The 25,023-nt window shown below is 41.5% G+C and overlaps 1 protein-coding gene across 2 annotated transcripts in view; it reads left to right on the top strand.

Moving 5' to 3' along the window:
• Nucleotides 1–25,023, top strand: part of DENND1B (DENN domain containing 1B) — a 228,878-nt gene that overhangs the window by 117,667 nt on the left and 86,188 nt on the right. For both annotated transcript variants that reach the window (XM_048496683.1, XM_048496684.1), the window contains exons 8-10: nt 3,290–3,343; nt 3,969–4,079; nt 24,884–24,984. In XM_048496683.1, coding sequence (XP_048352640.1) covers nt 3,290–3,343; nt 3,969–4,079; nt 24,884–24,984 — 266 coding nt within the window. The remainder of the gene's footprint in view (nt 1–3,289; nt 3,344–3,968; nt 4,080–24,883; nt 24,985–25,023) is intronic.

The following is a 25,023-nucleotide window of genomic DNA, read 5'->3' as shown; positions in this document are numbered from 1 at the left end:
CTCTGGAGGACTGCAGAGACCCGCCCATGCTGCCCTGCGACCTCCAGAGGGACGCTGTGCAGGGACGCTGCACAAGAAGGTGAGTGGAGCCAACGGGGAAAGCAGCGGCTTCCCGGCAGTGCAGTTTGCACCATGCCGCCGGGAAGACGCTGTTTATCAATAACCTCGCTCATTAAGCGAGGTTTTCAGGGGCAGTTTCATGCCGCCCAGGGAAAGCCAGGACGCCTGTGTGAACGCTCTCCCTGGGACTCTGTATTTGGCCCGTGCGGAAAGGGCCATTGATAGTTTTATGCAAAATTGACTAATCTTATCCAATGAACCATGCTAGTTTTTATCTCTGCCTCATCATTACATGGCTAGATTGATATACCAGAGAAAAAGTTAAAAATTCCTTTTGAAAACAGAAAAGGAAGGGAAGGAGAAAAAGACCAAAGGGGAGGTAGGACAATTACATGGGAGTGGATAAGGGCCAGTGTTTGCAAAAAGCTGAAACAAAAAAAAAACCTCCCCAAAGGACTAGGCACCATTACCTGAAGAAACAGCAACAAGTAGTCCAAGCCCCCTCAAAGAACCATATTTTCTGGCCGAATTAGAGCACATGATTGTTATTGCTGAAGTCCCTTGTCAGTTTCCTGCTTCACAAACAGCTCCCCTTTTCAATTTCACTATCTCCTAACTGCAGACACAGTGTATCTTCACTTTAACATTACATGGCTAATTCAAGATGAAACTGACAGAGCTGACAGAATGGACCTAACTTGTGTCTTTGCCCTTAAATCACATTGTAGCCCTCCTCCAATCAACTCTGACTGTTTGTATCTCTGCCTGAATGTACCACTGTACATTCTATATGAAATTGACAAAGCTGATCCAATTGATAGTGCTTGTGAGTGTCTCTGCCTGAATGTTACATAGCTAATTTGATATGACAAAGAGAAAAATGTTTTAAAATTTCCAAAATGGAGAACAAGGGAGGTTGGGTGACTACATGGGGACTTGGATAAAAGGCCAGGTGTGTGGAGAGCGGGAGATATAAAATCAGTTTCAATGTGGTTGCTCACTAAAGGAAAGCTGACTCATAAACAAGCCATTGCAGTAAAAGTGCTTGAGAAAACAGTGGAAGAAGAATGAGGACAGTGGTTCCATAACCAAATGGAGGGGGAAAGTGCAGAATTAAAAGGAAAAAAAAGTAGCTTTTGGCATCAAGATAGGTAGTAAACAACTTGTGCAGAAAAGGCCAAAGGGAAGGAAATATGCTTTTAAATGAACATTCAGACACCAGGCCTTTCAGACCTTTAAAAGGTCTGACAAGGTCACAATACTAGAACCAGGGGGCGTACCTTGAAAATGCTGGGGGGAAGAATTAGAACTAATAAAAGGAAACACTTCTTCACGCAACGTGTGATTGGTGTTTGGAATATGCTGCCACAGGAGGTGGTGATGGCCACTAACCTGGATAGCTTTAAAAGGGGCTTGGACAGATTTATGGAGGAGAAGTCGATTTATGGCTACCAATCTTGATCCTCCTTGATCTGAGATTGCAAATGCCTTAACAGTCCAGGTGATCAGGAGCAACAGCTGCAGAAGGCCATTGCGTTCACATCCTACATGTGAGCTCCCAAAGGCACTTGGTGGGCCACTGCGAGTAGCAGAGAGCTGGACTAGATGGACTTTGGTCTGATCCAGCTGGCTTGTTCTTATGTTCTTATGTTCTTAGGAGCTTGATGTTCTTGTTTTGGAGAACTCGCTGTGGCAAATTTTGAAAAGCTGTGGAAAAAGGTGTGTCTACAATAGAATAACAATACAGATGCAGAATAGAAGAGAGCTGCATCTTCCTCTAGTTTTAGTAGGCCACTAATAATCTCCAAAACTCCATAATGTACTTGTGGTTAAACGGATCTATTTTTGAAATGTTTTTGGTGAATCTTACTGAAAAAATGCAAGATTAACCATATAAACTACTCATAATGGAAGTAAAATTTGAAACCTGTTTGTGAATGATTTACAATAAGAAATTCAGTGTAATATTAGCAGCTTGGAATCTTGAAAATCTGGCCTTGCTGAGCAGAACCAGTGCTCCCCCACCAGGCTGCCATCCCAGAGGTAAGATAAGGGTGAGAAGGGAATTCTGGTTATGAGTGCAGGACAGAGGGAGGGACACGAAACCCCTCAAGAGACAGCATAACTCTAAGCCCAGCGTAAATGTTTGTGCCAGCGATGGCATTCACTCCAGCGGGACCTCTTCTCTGACTTCCCCCTGGAGCTAGCTTCAGTTCCTCACTTGCTGAGTTGACGTCAGAAGGGAAGGGAACGGAGGGTAAATCCAGACCCTTTCCACTCCCAACTGGCAGGTTCCCCAGCTCTATAGAAGCCTCTGCCTTTCTTTCTCCAAAACTTTCTCTTTTCTTGCTCAGTTTATAGGGAGTCAGCCCACCCCTCCCCTCCCACTGCCTATCCAGGACCTCAGGATTGCTCCTGTGCCCACTTGGCTTGGCTTCCTACCATTTCAGTATGCGCTTCTTCCTACCCTCTTTCCTACCTCCCTGTGACCCCAACCCTCTCAGTGCCTTAGGACTTCACAGCTCCCTGTCATTTCTCTGAAATCCAGTGGTTGGACCTGACTTTCCCTGGACCCCTGCCTCTCCTGAATATCGCCCCTTGGCTTGGGCATCCCCTGTGCCACTCTACGCACTTGGCTCCTGGCGTGGGGCCCTCTGTTGCAGCAGCAAGCTCTTCCCTTCTGTACGTTCCTTTTTCCCAGTTCCCCATTCTTTGACAATAAATGCTCCACAGGTTGCTGAGGCTGCAGAGATGTGCTGGGGGAGAGGGCTTGTGCAATTCTGAGTGGCTGTTCTAACAGCCGTTGCAGGATACCAGCATTAAGGATTTCATTGTTAGTAGCTAAGGAAGGCAGTAGTAAGAAAAAAATAGAGGTGCCATCCTTTCTGCATCTCCAACCTGTACTTATGTTAGTTTTTCACTCTTCTGTTAAGAGAAAAAGACCCCAAACCCTTATCACAGACCATTGAGCACTTGTACTGCTTTAAATTTGTGCTGCATCTAAAATCTGTGAAGCTGGCAGAATATATAGAAGTACCTGCTTTCAGTACTATTTAAATTTTTCAGTATTGTGATTCATTGAACTGAATTATCCAGTCTACCTATTTATTAATAGTAGGTCTGTTTGCGGTATAAGTTGAGTCTGTTTATGGCAAACCTCCCTGCATATGTTTTTAAACACTCATTTCTCCTTTTGGATCAATAATTTTGCTTTTTCTTTGTTAACCAGCATGCGTATTTCATTGCTCCTGATGTAACTGGCTTGCCAACTGTCCCTGAAAGTGTAAGTTTTTAGAATGTTTGTGATTTATGTAAATTTATTATGATGTACGAATTCAGCTATTCAGTTCCAAAGACTTAAGGGTACTTCTGTCTTCAGAAGAGTATGTGTGTTGATGTGTGTGTGTGTGTGTGTGTGACTATTTTTGTCAGGTTCCCCTCTCCTGCTGAAAACCCCTAGTTTGCCTCTGCGCTGCTTCTGAGGTTTCGCACAAACATAGACACACAGTGATATTTACAGTTTAGATTTGAATTACATGGCCCTGGATATTTCATGTATCTTACCAAATATATATGTGTTCAAAAATCCATTTCCTACACAGAGATAATGATTGGTGTGTGTATATATATAAGTGTAAAAGTGGGTGTTTAATATCCCAAGCTCATATAAAAATGATGAGGCAGGCCAGCCTTTCTCAGAACTGAATAGCCTGGAAGACAATTAACTTTCTGTCTTGCAAATGATAACGAGGTGATGAATTTCAGTCAAATATGCTTATTGTGATGACTTATTTCTTAAACAAGATCAATTCCCCCCTTCAGCTGGGAAGAAATAGCTAGTTATAAGCTTATGCACCACTCAATTACCACTGTTAATGTGTTAACAGCCCTTATTCTTTGTTAAACAGAGAAATCTTACTGAATATTTTGTTGCTGTGGATGTGAACAACATGCTACAACTTTATGCCAGCATGTTGCATGAGAGACGCATCATTATTACCTCCAGCAAACTAAGCACTGTGAGTACTTCACACTTCTCTTTTCAAGTAGAATATATTGAGCATCTCACAAAAAGGCCTCTGGGCCTCTGCAGATTTAAATATGTTCCATATGTACTTATGAGACAATATCTACATACTTCTTACAAAAGATACGGTTTTAATCTAATTCTTGAAGCACAAAAGCCTGATTTATATAAGGCTTACTTGGATACATTAAGTCAGGTTAATTATTTTTTGTTATCCAGGGATGAGAGTTCTCTAACTCTCTAGAGTTCATTTCTGAGCCTTCCACCCTATAAAGAATTCTTAAGGGCTATTATAAGATCTTTATTATTCACTTGTGGCTTATTCCATTGGAGCTGCTTGAAAGAAATCAAGGGGCTGTGATAATAGCTGCTATCCTAAACCTGGTAATAGGTAGATTCATCTTAGTTGCAGAATAGCGTTTGGGGAGCATATACTGTAATAGCTCTGATTTTGGAGCTACTCTTCAGACTGATAATAACTTACTATTCCAAATAGCCTTTTTTATTACAGGTTTTATGTTCCTTCCTATGCTGAAATGGCTTTCTTATGTCATTGCAGATGGTGCAGAGATAAAGAGCTTTGTGTTTAGCCACTGTAAACCATGTTGAAATCTTTTGTCTTTTTTTTTTTTAGACTTTCCTGTGGGGTGTCATTTAGAAGTTTAATCCATCTGTATTACTTTGCAAGTTATGCTGGTTGTGTATACACATGTTCTTGTTCGTTAAACCAAAGGCTGTCAGGATTTCTTCTGATGTTTCCCTTGGACGTACTCTTCCTTCTTGTAGTTGGTGCTGACTACCAAATGATATTGATTTCACTTCTGTGTGGATCAGTGGCCCACTCACTGGATCATTGGAGCAAAAGCTGCTATAAAGTAATATAGCTAGGTAAAATGTAAATTTTGCAAAACACACACATGCAGCTTGCATAGACTAGCATTATATTGCAGGAAAAAAGAAGCTCCATGAAGTTTTTATGGTTTGTAAATCTTCGAATTCTTCTGTTTTTGTAGTTTTATGGAGCTTATTTCCACATGATTTTTCGTTTAGCTAAAATGTTCTTATCTTGAACCTTGGCTTCATTTATAGAAGGCAAATCCTCAGACTGATGTAAAATATTTTAAAAAGCCATTTTGTGTGAATCTTTACCTTCTCAGAAATAAAGGCAAGTAGAACATAATTTTGAAAAATTCAGCTCATTTAGCAGGCAAAGTAACATAAAGCCAATATGATGCTACTGAAATATCTCCTTTCCTTTGTTAGTGTGGGTAGATTAAGCGGGAAGGTGTATTAGGGATCCTCTAGCTTAGGTGTCAAACTCAGGCCCTCCAGGTGTTCATGGACTATGTTTCCCATCAACCCATGCCAGCAGGGCCAATTGGCCATGCTTGCAGGGGCTGCTGGGAATTGTTGGCCATGAACATCTGGAGGGCCTGAGTTTGATACCTATGCAGGGGTTCAGTCTGGATATCACCTCTATTGTCTTGTTCTTTATAAAACAAAGTTCTGGAAATGTAAGATAGGCTTTGCAGTTTAGAAACTTGTTAACAATGGTCATTTATGCATATACTACTTACCCTGTGGCTGAGAAGCAGCTGATTCTCTAACTTTGCTTTAGTGGGGTTTTCCTGTTTACACCATTCTTTTCTTTCCCCCCATGGTTTTTTGTTTCACTGTCCGAGCTGATTTGCCATTTTGCCCGCCCACCTTTGCTGTGCCATGCAACCTCCATTTTGGTCGCCTGCCACTTTTGTGTGGGGGAGAGGGAGGGGTGAAGATAAAAGCATCAAGTCTTGCAGGAGGGAAGGTAGGGAGGAAAGAAGTTGGCAGCACCTGGAGTGTGGTGAGGGGGAGAGATGGGAATGGCTGGTGAGAACTTGCTTAATGAACCTAGCCTTGTCAATTTCTCTGGGTTCACCACTCCATTGATAGACTTTAACCGTGAAAATGAAATTTTAAAAAACCAATGTGGGAACCTCCCCAAACCTTCCGATTGTCCTGAAATAGGTGGTAGAGTGGGAGGAACTACTGTGGTGTGGACGGGGAGAGGCAGGGAGCAAAAAAAACCCCCAAGGAGATGTTAACACATAGGGCTTTCCTTTGCTTTCCCTACCAAGGGAAAAAAAATCATGTTTAAAGAGAATTCAGAAACATGGGGATTCTCACATCTCAGAGTGGGGTGAGTGCTGAAGAGGGGTGAAACGTTTGTTTAAATTAGAATCAAACCTGAAGGAAGTGTATGCTTAAAACGAAGGAGACTACATGTGTGGAAACCGCTAATGTCTGGAATCCCTTTTTTCCCTTGGCGTTCTTTTATGTAGTCCAGAGCATGCAGGTAGCATAGTAGTCCCACTCAAAGTTCAGAAGTGCTGTGGCTTGGTGGTGAAGAATCCACTTTCTATCCTGCCAGACCCTGGCATCCCAGTTTTTTTAAAGGATCAAGTAGCAAGTAACAAGGAAGACCTTTGAGATGCTGAAGAACAATAGCTAGTCAGATCAGAAAACTGAGCAGTAGTCTGATTCATTGTATCATTGTAATGTGTACCAAACCTTCACTTTACATATAACAAATTCCCTGTTTAGTTTTTAGTCAGAAATACCCAAACAGAAAGTAAATGGAATTTCAGGTGCTGTTTTGCTTTGAAAGTATTAGAATGCACATCTCTAGTCAATGAGGCTTAAGCAACTCAACCCTGCAGAATTTTAACCTTGGTCTAGAACAGTGTTTAAAATCTTGAACAAACAGTAATCTACACCAAAGCTGGCAGTCCACAGCATAGCCAGTCAGTGGAAGCCTTCCCCCATTTCTTACATTTCTCTTAAATGCAAACAAAAATGCAAAACAAAATTTAATTTCTCCTTCATTTCATCTCACCCATCATTCAGTTTGTTTGGGGCAGTGTACATAGTGCTTCCCTCCATTTTGTTGTTTAAATGATAGTTGAGTGGGGATTCAAACCCACATCTCCAAGTTCCTAGTAAAAAACTCTAACTTCTGCACTATACTGTTTTCATACTCAATATAAGTATCTTAAACACTGAAAGTTCTGTTGTGTGAGTGAGAGCCCTCTTGGTAATTTTGGGTGAAAAAGGCCCAAACACCATCAAAGTTCTGTGTAATGACCTATTCCACAAGGAGTCTTGTGTTTCTCTGACCCCATCTGAGTGTTATGCTTATGCCCCTCTATCTTTAACCCAGAATGACCACCTGGGGTAGAATTTAAAGAGCTCTAGAAGACCACCTGCCTCACTTCAGTCAGTCCTTTCCTCCTTGAACCACGCATCTGTGTGCTTGTGTAAAAAACAAAGAGTAGAATCTCCCACCTCCCTTTTTTTGGGTCAATATGGTAGATGTGAATTTAAAACAGCTGTAATATTGAGAAGATGTTCCAAAATTTTCTAAAAGCCTGAAGTGTAAAATTGTTCAAATTTATTTCTGTATTTATATAAAAACAGATTATTGGGAGAAATCTACAATGGTGAAAGACTACACAATACAGAAAAGAAAAACACAGTCTTTCTAACTAAGCACTTGCTCAATCTTCAGACGTTTCCGTGCCCCAGAAGATGGATTAAGTTTTCACCCTGTTCCTGCAGACGTCTGAGCTTGGCCAAATGTGACTTAAACGTGCATCTTCGGAATCCATATTTCAGGATGTTCTTAATGATGGGAAAGTTCTTTTGGGATCCTTGAGGAAGTGAGGTTTCCATTCACACTGTCAGACAAAAGAGAATTTGACCAATAACTATTATCTCAGGATCTGTTAGTGCCTCACATTCCGTCTTTTTTTGTGTGGGATACAAAAAAGAGGCAGTGTGGAAATTATCCATGGATTTCCCCTCCTCCCTTGGGTTGACGTTGTATAGTGACAGATGGTTAAGGTGTGACATTTGTATGCTGATTCCCCCTCCCCCCAGACCCTAAATCTGGGGTGCTTATGGGCTTTGTTAATCTCTGTGTAACAGAGGTTTATGCATTACTATAAACTATGAACAAGATTGTTTCTTTCTTAAAGCAGGAATTTATCTGTAACATATATAAGATGCTGGAGAATATCAGATTTACAATTTAGAACTAGTTTATTGTTTTGAAGTGCCATCATTTAGGCTAACTAAATGTGTAATCATCACTGACTGGCAGACTAGGAACTGTTCCTTGAAACATGGAAAGAACAATCAACTCTTTCCTAGGGGGGGTGTCTTCACATTTTTTGTGCTCAGTCCCCTCTTTACTAGTGGTGTGTGTTTTGGTCTGTCTTCTAATATATCTATATATCTATACACACAGAGAGAGCGGGGTGGGGACAGTTTTTGTGTTTGGTCTTCTTTCACAAGTGGAAACTCTTCTTTGTGAGGAAGATTGGAGAGCAGGCAGTTGAAATGTTGCAGCTTCAGCTTTGCTGAACTGATATAGGCAGATGTGTTAGTCCAGTTTTAGCTAAGATAAGTACATAAAATGGGAGAGGGATAACATTTCAACATCTGCGTTAAAGGATGGCATCCTTTCCACCTGCCTGTACAGTAGAAGCCATGCAACAACAGCCACACTCTACTTAACATATTACTGACAGAATGATGAGAGAGCGCCTGTCAGGCACGGGCCAGCCGGGTGTTGGAGACAAAATGCACAGCCCCAGCTGACTAGTTAGAGAAAGTCTGGAGAGGTACAATTATAGAGGCATATGACAAGCCTTCATGCTTGACTGACTTGAGAACCGATGACATGGCATTAAACAGCAATCCTTCCTACCCAGCGGTCACAAAACAGCAATAAGTCAACTGATGCACTGTTGTAAAATCATGATTTATTCCTTTGCTTTTGAATACACAAGACTACAGCATGATGTTCTGGTAGACTACCACAGTAGGTTCACTTGGGGCCCAAACATCTAGGGCCTGCCTACAGCAGGCATAAAATCAATGCTGTAACACTGCATCCCTGAGAAGCTTCCCATACTAGCTTAAATAATTTATACAATGAAAGGAATACAAAATGAAATGCATTTACACATAGGTTTTTTTTAAAAAAAACAACAACATTCTGTTGTGTTCCCCTAAGGTGTATGCATGAGCACAAACATCCAGCCATTTGTGTGAAGGTCAATAAACTGATGAACAGGCTAAGTGCATGTGACACAGGCATCTTTTACCAAGTTGAATGCAACCATTTCATTGTACCAATTTTTGTAAAAATATGCAGATATGTTAACTTGGATTTTGGTCATTAGTGACAGTCTTTGTATCTATTTCTTTCCTGCAAAATATCCAGCAAACTCGCCAAAAACACCTCAATATTTTTCTCCTTACAATGTGCATTTATACCAGAACTATTCCTTTAGCTTGATTATCACGACAGAATAAAGTTTCTGTATATTCATACTATATTTTTATAGGATGGTAGTTTGCAGATACATTCAAGCATCTTTGCATGTCCCGCAAAAGGAAGAGTAAGGAGAGCTTGAGGGAGACTTTGAATTATGCCTTTTGTTATCAGTGCCACTGCCCTGAGATAGTGAACCGAAACAGAGCTGATAACTTGGAGGTGACATCACAACTCAGTCTGCATGAACTACCATAAACACTTGGTATTAAAGTTAACCTCAAAGATAAAGGACAGCTCCCTTAGCAGTTGAAAGGATTTGCTAACACTATTTTCAAAGGAAAAAGTCTTCGTAAAGAAGCAAGCAGTAAGAAGAATTTATAAATTGAATCACAGTTTTCTCTATTTTGTGCATATGCTAACCATGAATATATAATCTAACTGTGAAGATATAATCTAATAATTCAAATCTATTTCTGTTTTTTAATTCTAAAAAGCTAATTGAATTATTTAGTAGTTAATACACAATTTTTGTTTGATGTGAAAAATAAATTAGGCAGCATCTTTCAAAATGATTAGAACAGTAGTAAGCATTTCTTGGTAAATGGAAACGTGAATCCACATATGTATTAGCTCTATGGCGGTTCTTTTATAATTTCCAGATGTTGACTATTTATCAGTTTCGCCAGCATGCCGGCCAATTGGCCATGCTGGCAGGGGCTGATGGGAATTGAAGTCCATAACATCTGGAGTGCCAAAGGTTCGCCACCACTGGTCTAAGGCTTTCCCGGCCAGAATCACTGGGGTGCTGTGTGGTTTCCGGTCTGTATGGCCGTGTTCTAGCAGCATTCTCTCCTGACGTTTTGCCTGCATCTGTGGCTGGCATCTTCAGAGAATCTCTGTCTTTAATGTTTTCCTCCAAAATGGTTTTGGTGTCACTCAGCACTTTCTCTGAAGCAGCATGGATCAATTTATGATGTGTTACACTCTTTGGATCCTCCAAGCTCCCAAACGTACAGTGCTTGAGGCAGCAGCGCTCCTTGAGGCGCTCCACCGGCGTGTCCTCGGCCACCTCCTCCAGCCACTCAGCCCCGTCCAGCGCGCAGATGCGGAGGCGCAGCGCTTGGGCCACGAAGATCTTCTCCTCCGGCACGAACATGGCCGCCGCCGCAGGAGCCCTGCATTTTACATGGGCCCCTTCCGCACATGCAAAATAATGCGTTTTCAAACCACTTTCACAACTGTTTGCAAGTGGATTTTGCTATTCCGCACAGCTTCAAAGAGCACTGAAAGCAGTTTGAAAGTGCATTATTCTGCATGTGCGGAATGAGCCAGACATTTTTGTCGCAGGATTTTAGAGAATCAAAGTCACATTGCAGATCTGCATCTTAAGCTTAATGTTCTTACCTAAAGAGAAGCAGAAAACAAAAGCTCTGCTGTTTATTTCTGCGGCTTCTTTCAGTGTTCACTAGATTGTATATATTTCTGAAAAAGAAATTCTAACAAACAGAATTGGTCCATCACAACAGTGAAAACAGCAAGCATATTACAGGTTTTATTGTAATATGTGAAAAATGAGTATAATTTTAAAATTAGGTCGATAAAGGGTGTGAAAGGGCTTAGAGAAGCACCTGAAGTACATTTTTCTGTCCCCCCCCCCCCGCAAAGCAAGTACAAATTGGCTACATCACCACAGAAACAAAAATGCAGAATGCAGAAATTGAAAAGAGGTTTCTTAATCACATACTGTGTCACTACAATCTGAAACTAAGCTTAATGTGACGTATTCGAACAGATGAAGCTACAGTCCATTTAATCAACCATTGATCCATTTATCCTAATACTGTCAGTTGACATTTAGTTCTGCCATAGCTGGTTTAGCTGAAGAGCTTGAAATCTGAGAGTATTGATGTTGAACCTGGGATTTTTGCATGAAATTGATGTGTTGAATAGTTTAGTTCATGAACCATCCCAAGTCCTGGGAACAGCAAGATTGAGTCTCTGGAGGAAATGTTTTGAGTCGGGGTTGGTGACCTCAGAAACTCTCCTGGTTCATTCTGGTCACTTATAACTTCTGTTCTTTCAACGTGCTCTTCTCAGAACAACGGTTGCTTAGGCAATTTGATTCCCACATTTACAGTGCAATACCAGAGTTATTCCAGTCGATTTCAGTGGGCTTAAACTGAACCAACTTCCCTTCCCACATTAAGCTTCATATTATGGTTTCCCTTTTGCATTTTCTAATTTCATTAACCTGTGTTGTGATTCCTCAAAGCCCTTGCTGCCCTATTCTGTACATGTAAATGAATAAGTCACCATGAATGTGGCACTTTACTACCTTTCAGACATTGATTCATAGGGTCACCATGATACGGGAGTGACAGAAGTGACTTAATACACTGTGCCACAGAGAAAAACACATCTTACCATGACATACCTCTGAAGAGGCCATCCATAGATGCAGGTGAAACATTAGGAGCAAAAACTACTAGACCACAGCCACACAGCCCAGAAGATGCACAGCAGCTGTGAAAGCCTTCAACAATACATTCACTTGACAGCACTTGACAGACATACCCACCTTACAGACTCCCCAAACTAGTTCTGAACCTTTTCTTTAATATGTATTATCACTATACAATCACCTCCCCCCTATTGAACTGTGTTGTCTAATGTTCTCTTAGGACTAACCAATATCTTCCACCTTCATGGAAAGTAGTAGAAAGTGGATGGTGATTGTGTTAGAATCTACAGGTTTTCAGGGATTTCATTTCCATTAAATTTTGGGGAAGGCTGATTACAAGAAGAAGAAGAAGAAGAAGAAGAAGAAGAAGAAGAAGAAGAAGAAGAAGAAGAAGAAGAAGAAGAGGAGGAGGAGGAGGAGGAGGAGGAGGAGGAGGAGGAGGAGGAGGAGGAGGAGTTTGGATTTATATCCCACCTTTCTCTCCTGCAGGAGACTCAAAGGGGCTTACAACCTCCTTGCCCTTCCCCCTTCACAACAAACACCCTGTGAGGTAGGTGGGGCTGAGAGAGCTCCAAGAAGCTGTGACTAGCCCAAGGTCACCCAGCTGGCGTGTGTGGGAGTGTACAGGCTAATCTGTATTCCTCAGATAAGCCTCCACAACTCAGGCGGCAGAGCTGGGAATCAAACCCAGTTCCTCCAGATTAAATACACGAGCTCTTAACCTCCTACGCCAAGACTGATCAGCTTGATTGTTTGGAGGTGTGAGGCTGATCTCCCCTTAGCGTCATATTGTATTGTAGCGAATTTCAGGGAGTGTCTACCAAGACCTCACTAGTTTATCCTTCAGAAGAAATTTCAGAAGTGACCCTCCAAGAGATGGTCAACCCAAAAAAAAAAGGTTCTCAAATAAGCATTTCTACTAGTATTAACCAGTAATTTGTATGGTCTGATTGTCTCAATGTTAAAAACAAAAACACCCCTCAAACCCCTTTCTTTTTTCAGAAATATATACAAAGTTGTTTGTTTTTTAGATAATAACTACCTGACATTTTGCTGTAGATTAGTTTTTTTAAGTGGGCATAAATTAAATACCTAGTCGTTAAACAGATGGTTTCCTTCTGCTTTTTTCCCATTACCTGAAATGTAGCTGCAAGAGGACAGCCAAGGTTGTTCAATAATATGGACGTCTCACTAGGCCTAAGAAGACCCATTTTTAAATCCCCGGGGAGCTTGCTGGTTCAATTACACATTTTCAGCCTAACCTGCGTCACAGAGTTGACATGAATATAAAAGAGGGTTGGTGAGAATAATGTACCTCACTCTGAGTTCTTTGGAGGAAGAATGGGGAAAAAGAGAGATGGTGGGAATATTGATGGAGAATGGGAGCAGGGGAGAGAGGCTGATTTTCAGGGAAGGGGGGAAGAAAAGAGAGTGGGCTAAGATTGCCCGGGAAGTGGAAAATGAGCAGTTTGTCAGAGAAGGGGACGTGGGAAGGAGGGATGGAAGATTGTTTGAGCAGTGGGGAAAGGGATGGAAATTAAAGCAGAGAGACCGTATGTACCCTTCCCGCAAGTTTCTTATGAGTCACCACTTGTATATGTATAAAAGTCTGATCTGAGGTGGAATGGACTTTCTTTTAATGAGCGAATGTGGGCTTTCTGCAATCAAGCCCATTTAGGTTCTTTTAATATGGCACTTATTTTGAGCTCCAAGCCTTGGTGGGTTCTCAGTAATGTAAGGAGTGTGTATCACCTGGTGACTTGTCTCCAGCCAGCATCCTTCTCCACCGAAATCTGTGGGATAATTAGGAATCAAGTTCAAATCTCTCCAAAGTTTCGACTTAGCTCAGTAGTTTTCCCAGATGTTGTAGTCACCTCTTGTTTTTCCACTGAATCTTCTGACAGTGGGTGTGATTGGCTTTTTACTGCAATCTTTATTAAGCAGGAAATATAGTTTTCCAAAGTATTTGTATCCTTAGTAAGGTTGGGGCTCAAAGTGTGGTTAAATGCAACCAAAAAGGAAGAAAAGGCTACAGTGCTAATCCAAAACAATAGCCAAAAACATGGCCAAGCTATAGTCCACTACATGGAATCATGGATTTAAAATCCTCCACTAATTTATTGCTTATATTTCAAGTAATGTCCACTTCTATATCAAGACTCTACAGTATATTTATATTGCAATAAATAATAGTTGACAAGTCCTTTGCATTATAGTCCTTGTTGTTTTCTTCGGACCTGACAAAATGCTGTTTGTAGTCTATTGGGCACAAAATGAATAGATCATCTGGATAACGTTGTCATGTGATGCCAGAAATGGGGTACCATAATTTGTAAAGAATACTCAAGTTAGATGTTATAGCAAGGACTACAATGCAAAGAATTTGTCAAGCAATGAATTAGTGGAGGACTCAAGATGTAGTTAGCCTGGGGATTCCAAACTTGGGAAATGTGTGTTGTTTAATTCCCAGTTCTGAGTTTTGACTGTATTACTATTAGTAATTTATGCAAAATTTGTTACTTTTTGGAATAGCCTTTCTTATCTGAAGGGATAATTGCAGTACAGAAACAGGAGAACAGATTGGAAGGGTCAAGAGCATGCTTTGAAAAATGAGGAGAATTCTGACATTGCAATTTTTGTATCCTCATTTTAAGGAATAAGAATTCAGAAAATGCCATATGTCCATGTCATCTTCATTTCCAAAGGTCAAGTGACAGTTTGATGTATGCCTTTTAAAAATAAGTTTTATTGAGCTTGTATACAACAATTAGGAGTTTTCCCAAATACTTCCAAACATAGGAAATGGTATATCTGAAATGGCTGAGTCTGAATTTTTAAAACACTAATTAAGGCTCAACGCAACACAGAAATGCAAAATCCCAGTTAATGCTTGAGAGAGCAAGAGATTTGTGCACCAACCTCCCCTTCCACAAAAGGTACGTTTGGAGGGGCAGGGTTTACTGGTGCCCTTGGGGAAGGTAGTCAGTGGACATTGTGCTTGTATGAGTGACTTATAGCTTGCAACAGTGTTCCTATGGGCCTTGTTCCTTGGGGGACTTGTTGAGCCCAGGGAGCAGCAGTGGCGTAGTGGCTAAGAGCAGGTGCACTCTGATGTGGAGGAACCGGGTTTGATTTCCAGCTCTGCCGCTTGAGTTGTGGAGGCTTATCTAGAGAATTCAGATTAGCCTGGGCGCTCCCACACACGCCAGCTGGGTGACCTTGGACTAGTCACAGCTTTTCAGAGCTCTCTCAGCCCCACCCACCTGTGTGAGGGGGGAAGGGCAAGGAGATTGTAAGCCCCTTTGAGTCTCCTTCAGGAGAGAAAGGGGGGATATAAATCCAAACTACTACTACTCCATTGAATCGGATCCTTTGGTTGAATTGACTTGGAATTTGGGAATTATTTAAAGGATAGGCGCTTGCAGCTCCCCTGCAGTTTTGGTGCCAGTGTCTTTAAAAACACCCCCTCCACCAAACTTCCCCATATTAAATAATGAAGTTATAAAATATCAGAAACCCCAAATATAAAGCTGGATTTGAACACCATACGTATTTGGAACCTGGGAAACCATGAATATTAATATTTTTCTGGTCTGACCTATTTGGATCCAAATAATACCTTTTTTGTTTTTGCTCTTATGTCAACTCTCATGTGGCTTGTCTGATAATGGTGAACTCAGGCTAAAACATTCCCAGGCAAAACCTGATAGCTTCATGAATTATACGTGAAGGGTAACATCAAATGCTTTTAGACAACTGTAATAATGCCAACAATGGCGTCCTCTGTTTTTTGTGACGTGGTTAGTCCCAAGAGATTTGATTGTTCTCAATATTCTTTTCCCACTTGAAATCTAACAGGTTTCAGTTCTTGGCATCCTGGTGTTTAAATTTTTAAAGTTTATTACCACTTCTCTTCTACCAGCTTCAGCCAAAACACAAAAAAGTTCACAAATTGAGCTTGTTTAACAGTTTCTTTTGCCTTGGAAGCATTGGCTTATTATAGAAGTGGCTAAATTTTCAGAGCATTTCAATGTTCTAATCCCCTCTATCCCAGCTCAGGTAGAATTCTAGATGATGGGTGGAAACAGATAGCAAGATTTACTATTGTAAGCAGTGTCCTATCTGCAGCTGCTAAGAAATCATCTTTTTGAACAAATGTATTTATGTGATGCATCTAAACAGTCATGCAAATACCTCCAGATAATATCTTTATTTGTGCAGTGTACTAAAAATGTATTAGAATTTTGAAACTTTGTCTATCCATAAATGAAAGTTATAGTCATAGCAATAATGTAAAATCATTCATCTGTCAGAGTAGGCTGTAGTCCACCACAACATGTACTATAATAAACTTGTTAGCCATCTGACTGACTTTTTTGCTGAAAAGATTTGCTTATTGTGCATATAAGCATTTCTCAGGGCAAGTGCCTTTTCATTAATTTCCTCAATAAGGATAAAGTGTTAACTGCCAGGATGGAAGAAACCTCTGTACTCTGTGTCATACAAAGGTTTTCACATTATAGATACACAGAGAAAGCATAACCTGTGCTTCCCAACTGGCAAACCTCTTTCTGTGGCTCGGGAGCATGCATACAGGTATGAAATTCATTTTGCACATGGGGACTTGTATATGATGAGATTCAATTTGTGCAGTTCTTCTAAAAAATGGGAATTGGCTGTATCACATACTGTTATGTGTGTGGGGAAGTAAAGCAACATGAACTTCCCCTTCCACTGTGGCATGATTGTGTGTGGATTCACATGTGAACTTGCTTGTTAAACACCGTTAGTAGCATGTGATTGTCATTGAACTCAATTGCAGACTAATGGCCCCATCCAAAGGGGGGGGGGGGGCAAATCGGCCATTGGGAGCAGCATGTGGCCACACTGGCAGATTTGCCCTCCACAGGGTACTTGACCTGGTGGTGAATCTTCCTGTCTGCAGCTTCTGCGGCCTTTCCTCCACAGTAGTGGGACATGGCACTGAATGCTGCGCCAGTGTCCTTCCATTTCTGCTGGCATAGTGGTGCTGTCTGGAGGTGTGGCTGGGGAGAAGCTGACGCAAGTCAGCTCTCTCCCAGCCATTGCACCTGTTATTCCAGTGCCAGGCCTTTGGACTTTTTCATGGCATTAGTCCATTAAGCTCAGTGGGGGCTTCCTGGCAGTGGGAGGCTTTTACATGTTTGTAGCCTACTCATACCACCAGGAAGCCTCCTTGGGAGCTGCAGACCTAGCCCATTGGATGGAGCTGCCAACAGAAGATACCATCCTGTGTTATCTCACAAACAAATAGGATGTGGATTTATCTTGCTTCCAAATGTGACTAAATCCACACAAATGATAGGGTGGATGATGAGAGCAACAGGGATTCAAAATAGTAAAAGTGCTAAAGAGGGAAGTTTTACGTGCTTTAAAAAAACACGTAGGTAAATATAGAACAGAAATAGTAGGAATAATGTGGGATTGAAAGAGGGATATTGATCCTTAGTATGTGGAGATATTTAATGGCATGTGTAAAGTATGGAATAAGCTATCTATCCACATAGAATGTTGTGTGCATAACAGAGACATGGTATCAGATACTTTGCTTAGCCTTTAGAAGACTACAGAATTATTATGGAAGGTGTTTTCTTGATGTGTATAGACACACTCAGGGAGTGTAATTACAGCAATGACCAGCAAACTCGTACTCTGCTCCTTTGGAACAAGGCTACATCTTTGTAGAGGTGATTCCCTTAAAGTGGTGTTAGGGAAGTGGCCTTCTCCTCCAAGAGCATATAGAATCCTGGAGGACAAGCATAAGGGTTGGTTGGGGGGCAAGACTCTTATTGTTCTCCTCCTCTACCAGTGCTTTGCAGACCTTTGGCTTTTCTGTGGTTCCCGAAGACCTGATTCCATCTTTCTAAACTGCCTCACTGTTAAGACCAGTGCCATCCTGTAGGAAATTGTTATTCAGTGCTGGGTTAGCAAGAACTTGTGGGACTGCCTGCTAAGTCACTGCCCCAGGCTGTGGGACTCTTTCCCCTGAGGGCTGAGATTGGCTCTATCTGTTCAGGCCTCTGGAAGAAATTGAGAAAGTGTTTATTCCAGAAGGCCATTTATAACATTCAGAGTTCTGTTAGGAAGCGACAGAGGGCATTGTGCTTTGTGCCATGGTTTGCAGCTAGCTCCCCATATCCCAGTCAATGAAGATTGTAATGTTTACTTTCCCAATTAGTTTATATGTAAAAGTTACCTGCAAATATAGTACTTAATGATGATGAAGCGTCGTGAGTATTAAAGAAATTATAGGGGAAAGTAATTGCAACTATATCCAGCAGAATAGCGTTAGAGGAAAACAAGCTGTTCATTTGCTGAACCATTAAATTACCTCTTTTGCAAGAAAACAGTAATTAAAATGGCAGTTATCTTAAGTAACGAAGGGAGCCAACACAATCCAGTAAAATTGCAGCTGTTTGGCAGAGAGGTAGGAAACAAAATTTAATCAGAAGTGGGCAGTTAAAGTGTGGAATTATGACATCTTTGGCTGCCTGTAGTGGAGCTGTCAAGCTTGGGCAGTTTGGTGGTCAATAGTGACATTCTATGTGTCAGTGAACAGAGTCTCTTGATACTGTAACCCGTAGTTCACACATTACCGTAGCTCCAACTGTCGAACATTCAAGTCCCTTGGTATTACTGCATCTTGTTGGCTCCGCTGACTGGCTCGTGTTTCATTCTTTGGCAATTTGCCCTAATGATATCCCTCCGGAGCTTTCAGAACCTCTTCTTTTCCATATTTAATCCTGTTAGATTAATTTGAGTGAAGAGCCAACAGTGCTGCATAAAACTATATTTCTGTCCACTTGTGTGTGGAGGGGATTTCCTGCTCAGTTATATTTTTAAAATAAATCTCTCTACTCCACATGCACATTTCTTATTTGTTACCAGAATATATAACAAAAAATGGAGGAATAATTTTGAATCAGAAGCACAATTCTCTTTGAGAGATCTTGTGGCTTCTAAATATTTTGTAGGAAAAAAGATTCTGAAAGCATGAAATGTGAACAGCGGTTGGGGGCATCTGACTTTCCCCAGCCACTCCCTGAAAGTGCAGTCCGGGTGGTTGACGCCCCAACCCATATTTAGGAATCACAAAAGCTGCAAACTGCAAGAAAAAGCAGCTCTTTCTCAGGTCTTCCTTCCTTGCGATCTCTTCTTGTGGAACTGAATGGCTCTGGTCCTGTCACTTCTGTTTGACCTGACTGTTTGACCTGTCCTATCTGCCTATACACAGTCAAACTCTGAATTCTGTACTCTAGGAAATCTGGATTTAGTCCTGTTTTCATTTTACCTGAGCAATATAATAGCTCCTGCAGAACAGCTCTTTTCCATGTTCTTGGCAGCATGTCAGGGTCCTGACCCAACATTCACAAGATGCTGATTTCCTTGCCACTATTGCCCCAGTTCTGGAAAACAGGCATTGACTTCAGAAAGATCCTATTATGGATTCTACCATGACAGTCAGAGTTTCTGACCCTAGCAACAAGGGAAGGGTCTATTCTTTGGTGGTTTCTTCAAGTCTTGGGTGAGGTTCAAGTAAGCTCACAGAAGTCCTTTTATTCTGTCCCTAGGAAAACTGAATATAGATTAAAGGTTGCAGGTGTGATAGCTTTCTGAAGGTGTTTTTCTGTATCCTTTTGCCAAAAGTATATTCTGACCAATGTAGCTGTTTTCCATTATTATGACTTTAGGAAATGTGTAGCAAATGGAGTTTAAATAAGATGGGTTATTGTCAGCCTGTTCACTGGAAAGAAAAACCTTGTGCCCATGAAACCAGCCTGATAATGTAATGGCTTGTTTTTGATATTGTGAGCAGGACTCTGAAGAGGTAGCATAGAAATATCCTGAAATACATACACGACATACATACATTTATCTGTCATTCTGTGCAAATGAACATCTTGGCCACAGAAGCATATTCATTATTACCTTTGTCATGGTGGTGCTGTTTAACAATTCTAGTTAGGCTTAATACTTCAAAAAAAGTAAAGTAACTAAATAAAGAGCTTGGAGTATCCTGTGTAAGATGTCATTCCCTTGTAATGTTTTAGCAAACTTCATGATATCTTCCAGAAAAGTAAGCACCAAGCTTTCTGACAACAAGTTGTTATACAGCGTTGCTTAAGAAGTCAGCTTGTTCTGGTTTGTCTTGCATGTTAATTATTATTTTTTGCTCTGAAAGTTGCTGGAATATTTGATCTAATACTGGTGGAATTATTAAAAAGGAATATGGAATAATGGATTCCTGTTTGGTCTTCTTTGATAGATTGGGAAGAATACCAATGCTGTATTTTAAATGGTTTTAATTCGATGCTTAGAGCCCTTATTTTATCTTATATTGTATTTAATTTATTGAAAGGGCTCCTTTTGCTTATTTATGTTATATTGAAATGTTGTACACTGCCCAGAGCCCTCCGGGGGTGGGCGGTATAAAAGTCAAATAAATAAATAAATAAATAAATAAATAAATAATAATAATAATAATAATAATCCCTATCTTTAAGGAAGATCCATCCAATTATAGATCTGTTAGCCTGCTTAGCATACTAGGCAGCTTCAGTGGAAGAAGGGACTAGTTAGAACAAGAATATTGCCCAGCTACAGAACAAGCTGGTTTTAGGGAGGGACAATCATGTTGAGATCAGCTTAATACTGGATCATCTAATTGCAAAATATTCCTGTAAATCCACTGTTTCTCTTTATATAGCCTTTATAAATTTAAAATGGTCCTTTGATTCAATATCCAAAGCTAAACAATGTGACAAACTAAAAGCTTTGATCATACATAGGTGCCTCTTATTTTTTATCAGAGTGTTATATGAATTATGAAAATACCTGTATCAGAATAAGATATAATCCCCAGGGTCATTTGGCAGAGCCCATGAGAAATGAGATGGGGGTCAAACAGGCTGTATTCTTGCATCTCTCCTTTTAAATTTTCTATTAAAGATTTAGTCCCTCTCTTAAATAGATTAGAGTTTCATCATCCCAAAATAGAAGATAAACACATTCCCTTCTTATTGATATGCTGATGATACCGTTTTACTTTCCAGGACTCCTATTGAGCTTAGGAGGGAGCTTCATGTATTTTCCCAGTATTGTCATGAGAATTGCCTTGAGATTAATTATTCCAAGATGAAAGCTTTGGTTTTTGCATTGTCATGTGATAAATAGGGCAGTATAGTCACCCAGTTGTCATGGTGCTGCATCTTCTCTATGGGTGACTCAAACTTATGCTTCCTGTACTTAGTGAAACTTACTGTGGAACAACTTGGAAAAAATCTGATTAAAAACTGAATGCTATGAAGTGACAATCAGAGTTTTCATGGCAATGTTTTGGATTATTTCTTTAATAGGGGATTTATAGTTGCAATGCAGTCTCTTATATTTACTTTTCAGTAGTCAGTGAACAAAAGTTTAGCATATATGCATGTTATGCCTAGAGTGTGTCTGAGAGAATTTGTGTAAAGGTCCAAACAGGCTTTGTACCTGTCCCATGGTTGTGGCTGCCTGTTTGTCCCTCCCCCCACTCCTCCCCCTACATAGTGTGATAGCATATGATAGACAGCTCTCAGGTTACTCTGTCATTTTACAAAGCTAACTAATTTCTGTCCTTTCAACTGACTGTCACTCAGCTGTGAGCTTCCCCTCCTGCAAGCTCCTTCAACTCTTCTTTCTCTTTTTCCTAGCTCTGGCGTGCTTTACTAGGTTGAAAACTCCCTTTGCAGCACATAGTATGAGAAATAATATGAACTTCAATATTTTATAAGGCGGGGGATGAAGGCCAGGATTACACTCCTGCGTGTGTGACTTAGGCCTTAGACTATTCTTATTGTATAAGTTCTAGTTGTCTGTCATCACAGGTAAATTTCCTGTTTAGATTATTTCTTTCTGGAAGGGCCTTGCCTTACCATCACAGCAGCAGAAGGGTACAAATATCCTACACTTGAAGCTAACGAAAACAGCAGCAGCAACAATGAGAGATTTATACTGGCAAAGGGCCTATCTCATGATATGTCACTCTAGATATTCATGGATACCTGGTAATCTTGTAAACAGAAAAATAACCATTTATCTTATGTATTCTTGTAATATGTACTTCCCAACAAATCTGTCCCAGTCTGTCCCAACAAATCCGTATGATGTGCAAAAAGGGGGGGGGGGGATCACAAGGAAAAACATTCATGCAATGAAGTTCCAGCTGTATGATATACCACTTGTCCTTTTGACCGTGCCCTTCCTGGTTGGTGAAAGCCAGCAGGGAGGAGCTGCGGAGTCACCTGTTGGAAATTATAAATAGCTCCGTTGAGCAAGGGGTTTTCCCGGGTCAGTTTGAAGAGGCAGTGGTCCACCCGCTCCTGAAAAGAACGCAGTTAGATCCTTTGGATCCAGCCAATTACCACCCAGTTTCGAATCTGTCGTTTCTGGGGAAAGTAATTGAGCAAGCAGTGGTGGATCAGCTCCTGAGGTTCCTGGATGAAGTAGATGCATTGGATCCCTTCCAGTCCGGTTTCCGTATTGGCCACAGGACCGAGACGGTACTGGTCGCTGTTGTGGACAAACTCTGACTCCACTTGGACAGAAGCAGTTCAGCGCAGCTGGTGCTGTTAGATCTCACGCCGTGTTCAGTGTGGTAGATCATAACATTTTGGTCCAATGCCTCATCGATATCGGGTTTGGGGTTGGCTGACCTCATTGCTCCGAGACCGGGGACAGAAGAGGTAGCATTGGGGGGAGAGAATTCCTGATGTCGCCCCATGATTTATGGGATGCCACAGGGGGTAGTCCTTTCCCCAATGCTTTTTAATATCTACATGTACCACCTGGAAAGGTTGGGCCCAGAGTTTTGGGCTGCAGTGCCACCAATACACAGATGACATCCAGCTTGTGTTCACGATGGAGGGCAGCCCGTCTTCGGCCCCTGGGGCTCTCCAGCAATGTTTGGAAGCCGTTGGTTGAGAGTGAGCTGGCTGAAGTTAAATCCTACGAAGAAGGAGGTGCTGTGGCTGGGCCGTGGAGAGTGTCCAGTGGAGTTTTGCCTTCCTATGCTGGACAGCGTGGCATTGCACTTGGCCTCGTCCGTTAAAAGCCTGCGTGTCATCTTGGATCTGTCACTATTGCTCAAGGCCCAGGTGGCTCAAACAGCCCTGGTAGCATTTTATCACCTTCGCCAGTCACAGCAACTGGCCCCATACCTCTCCCGTACAGACATAGCCACAGTCATCCATACAATGGACACCTCCAGGCTTGACTATTGTAACTCGCTGTACGCTGACCTGCCTTTGACTGTGATCTGGAAATTAAAACTTCTGCAACATGCAGCAGCTAGACTCCTTATGGGACGTTCACCTGGGACCGGATCACCCGGTCCTGTACCATCTTTTATTAGCTGCCCATCGAGTTCCGGGTCATGTTCAAGGTGTTGGTTTTAAGGCTATAAGGAACTGGATTCAACTCTCACTTTCTTGTACAAGGACCTCTCCACGGTGGCAGAGGATGGGGTGTAATTTTTGCCAGTTCCTTCCTGCCACTTCAAATCTGCATATCACTCCCACTATTTCTCCTAAGAAGCCTCCTGAATTCCAGTGGCAGCATTTTGAAGGATTCAGTGGGCTTTATTGACCGGGGATTGGGGGGGTTAGTTCCATGCGTAAAGTTTCACTTCTGATTGAATACAACAAATATTGTTTTCTGCAGCTACCAGGCTGGTTTTTGAATGGGCTGTGTCAATGTGCTTAATTTTCATCTTATAGACTGTTCAACAATGACAGGCTGAGATCCTGGAAATCGTAGTCTGCTACTTCTGTACAAACCAAAGCTCCACCCGCCACCCCTATTTTTTGAAATTAATCTTATCCTGGGTTGAATTGCCAATGCATTTGCATACCTAAAGACATTTTAAAATATGGATAATAGTAGCTGTGAAACGAAAAGATGGTTTTATAAACAGACACTTCTAGTATGTGTACACAGGGTAGTCTCGCTCACATTTGGCTTACTGTTTTAAATTTTTCATTCAGACTATAACGAAGGCAGCATAAGCAGTTGGTTTTGTGCACCCAAATAGATGTAGACTGCTTCTGTGGTATGAATATTATGTTGTGTTGTAATGATGTTGTTTTATTATCGTAGTATCAAGCGACCTTGGGCAGGTCTCTAAAGTGACATATAGTTAAATAAATAAATACATTTGTGGGAGAAGTGGGAACTGACAAATCTGTGTTGGCTCTACATTTGCTACAGGAGCAGCAGTGGTGTAGGAGGTTAAGCGCTCGTGTATCTAATCTGGAGGAACCGGGTTTGATTCCCAGCTCTGCTGCCTGAGCTGTGGAGGCTTATCTGGGGAATTCAGATTAGCCTGTACACTCCCACACACGCCAACTGGGTGACCTTGGGCTAGTCACAGCTTCTCGGAGCTCTCTCAGCCCCACCTACCTCACAGGGTGTTTGTTGTGAGGGGGGAAGGGCAAGGAGATTGTAAGGCCCTTTGAGTCTCCTGCAGGAGAGAAAGGGGGGATATAAATCCAAACTCTCCTCCTCCTCCTCCTCCTCCTCCTCCTCCTCCTTCTTCTTCTTCTTCTTCTTCTTCTTCTTCTTCCTCCTCCTCCTCCTCCTCCTCCTCCTCCTCCTCCTTTATGACAGTGGTGATCTGGTGATGTTGCCTGAGGATTTAGGCAGAGTTCTCCCTTCCCATCTTACCCAGTACTCCTCCTTATTGATGACAGACCCATTCCATGTTAGTTTCATCCCTGCAGCCCCATGGTCCCCAGCATAATCCTTTTGACTGGTCAGTCAGAACACCTCCTTTTTTCCCAAGTGGAAAAACTGTCTGGATCCAGCTTAGTCCTTTGCAAGATGCATATTGTAATGAAGCTTGTTTTCTTTTGTGCTGAAAATGTAGACTAATTGCAAATTGATTTTCAAGTCTGTTAGAATGTTTAGTCATTCATTCTGTAACTGTGTTTACTTTTAGTTAACTGCATGTGTTCATGGGTCAGCTGCACTGCTTTATCCAATGTACTGGCAACACATATACATCCCAGTGCTCCCGCCACACTTGTTGGACTACTGCTGGTAAGACTGACAATATTTTGGTGTTTAGGCAAACTAACA

Source organism: Sphaerodactylus townsendi, linkage group LG05, assembly GCF_021028975.2.
Source record: "Sphaerodactylus townsendi isolate TG3544 linkage group LG05, MPM_Stown_v2.3, whole genome shotgun sequence".
In the NCBI taxonomy this organism is placed as follows: Eukaryota; Metazoa; Chordata; class Lepidosauria; order Squamata; family Sphaerodactylidae; genus Sphaerodactylus; species Sphaerodactylus townsendi.
This window is presented reverse-complemented; position numbering and strand designations above follow the sequence as displayed.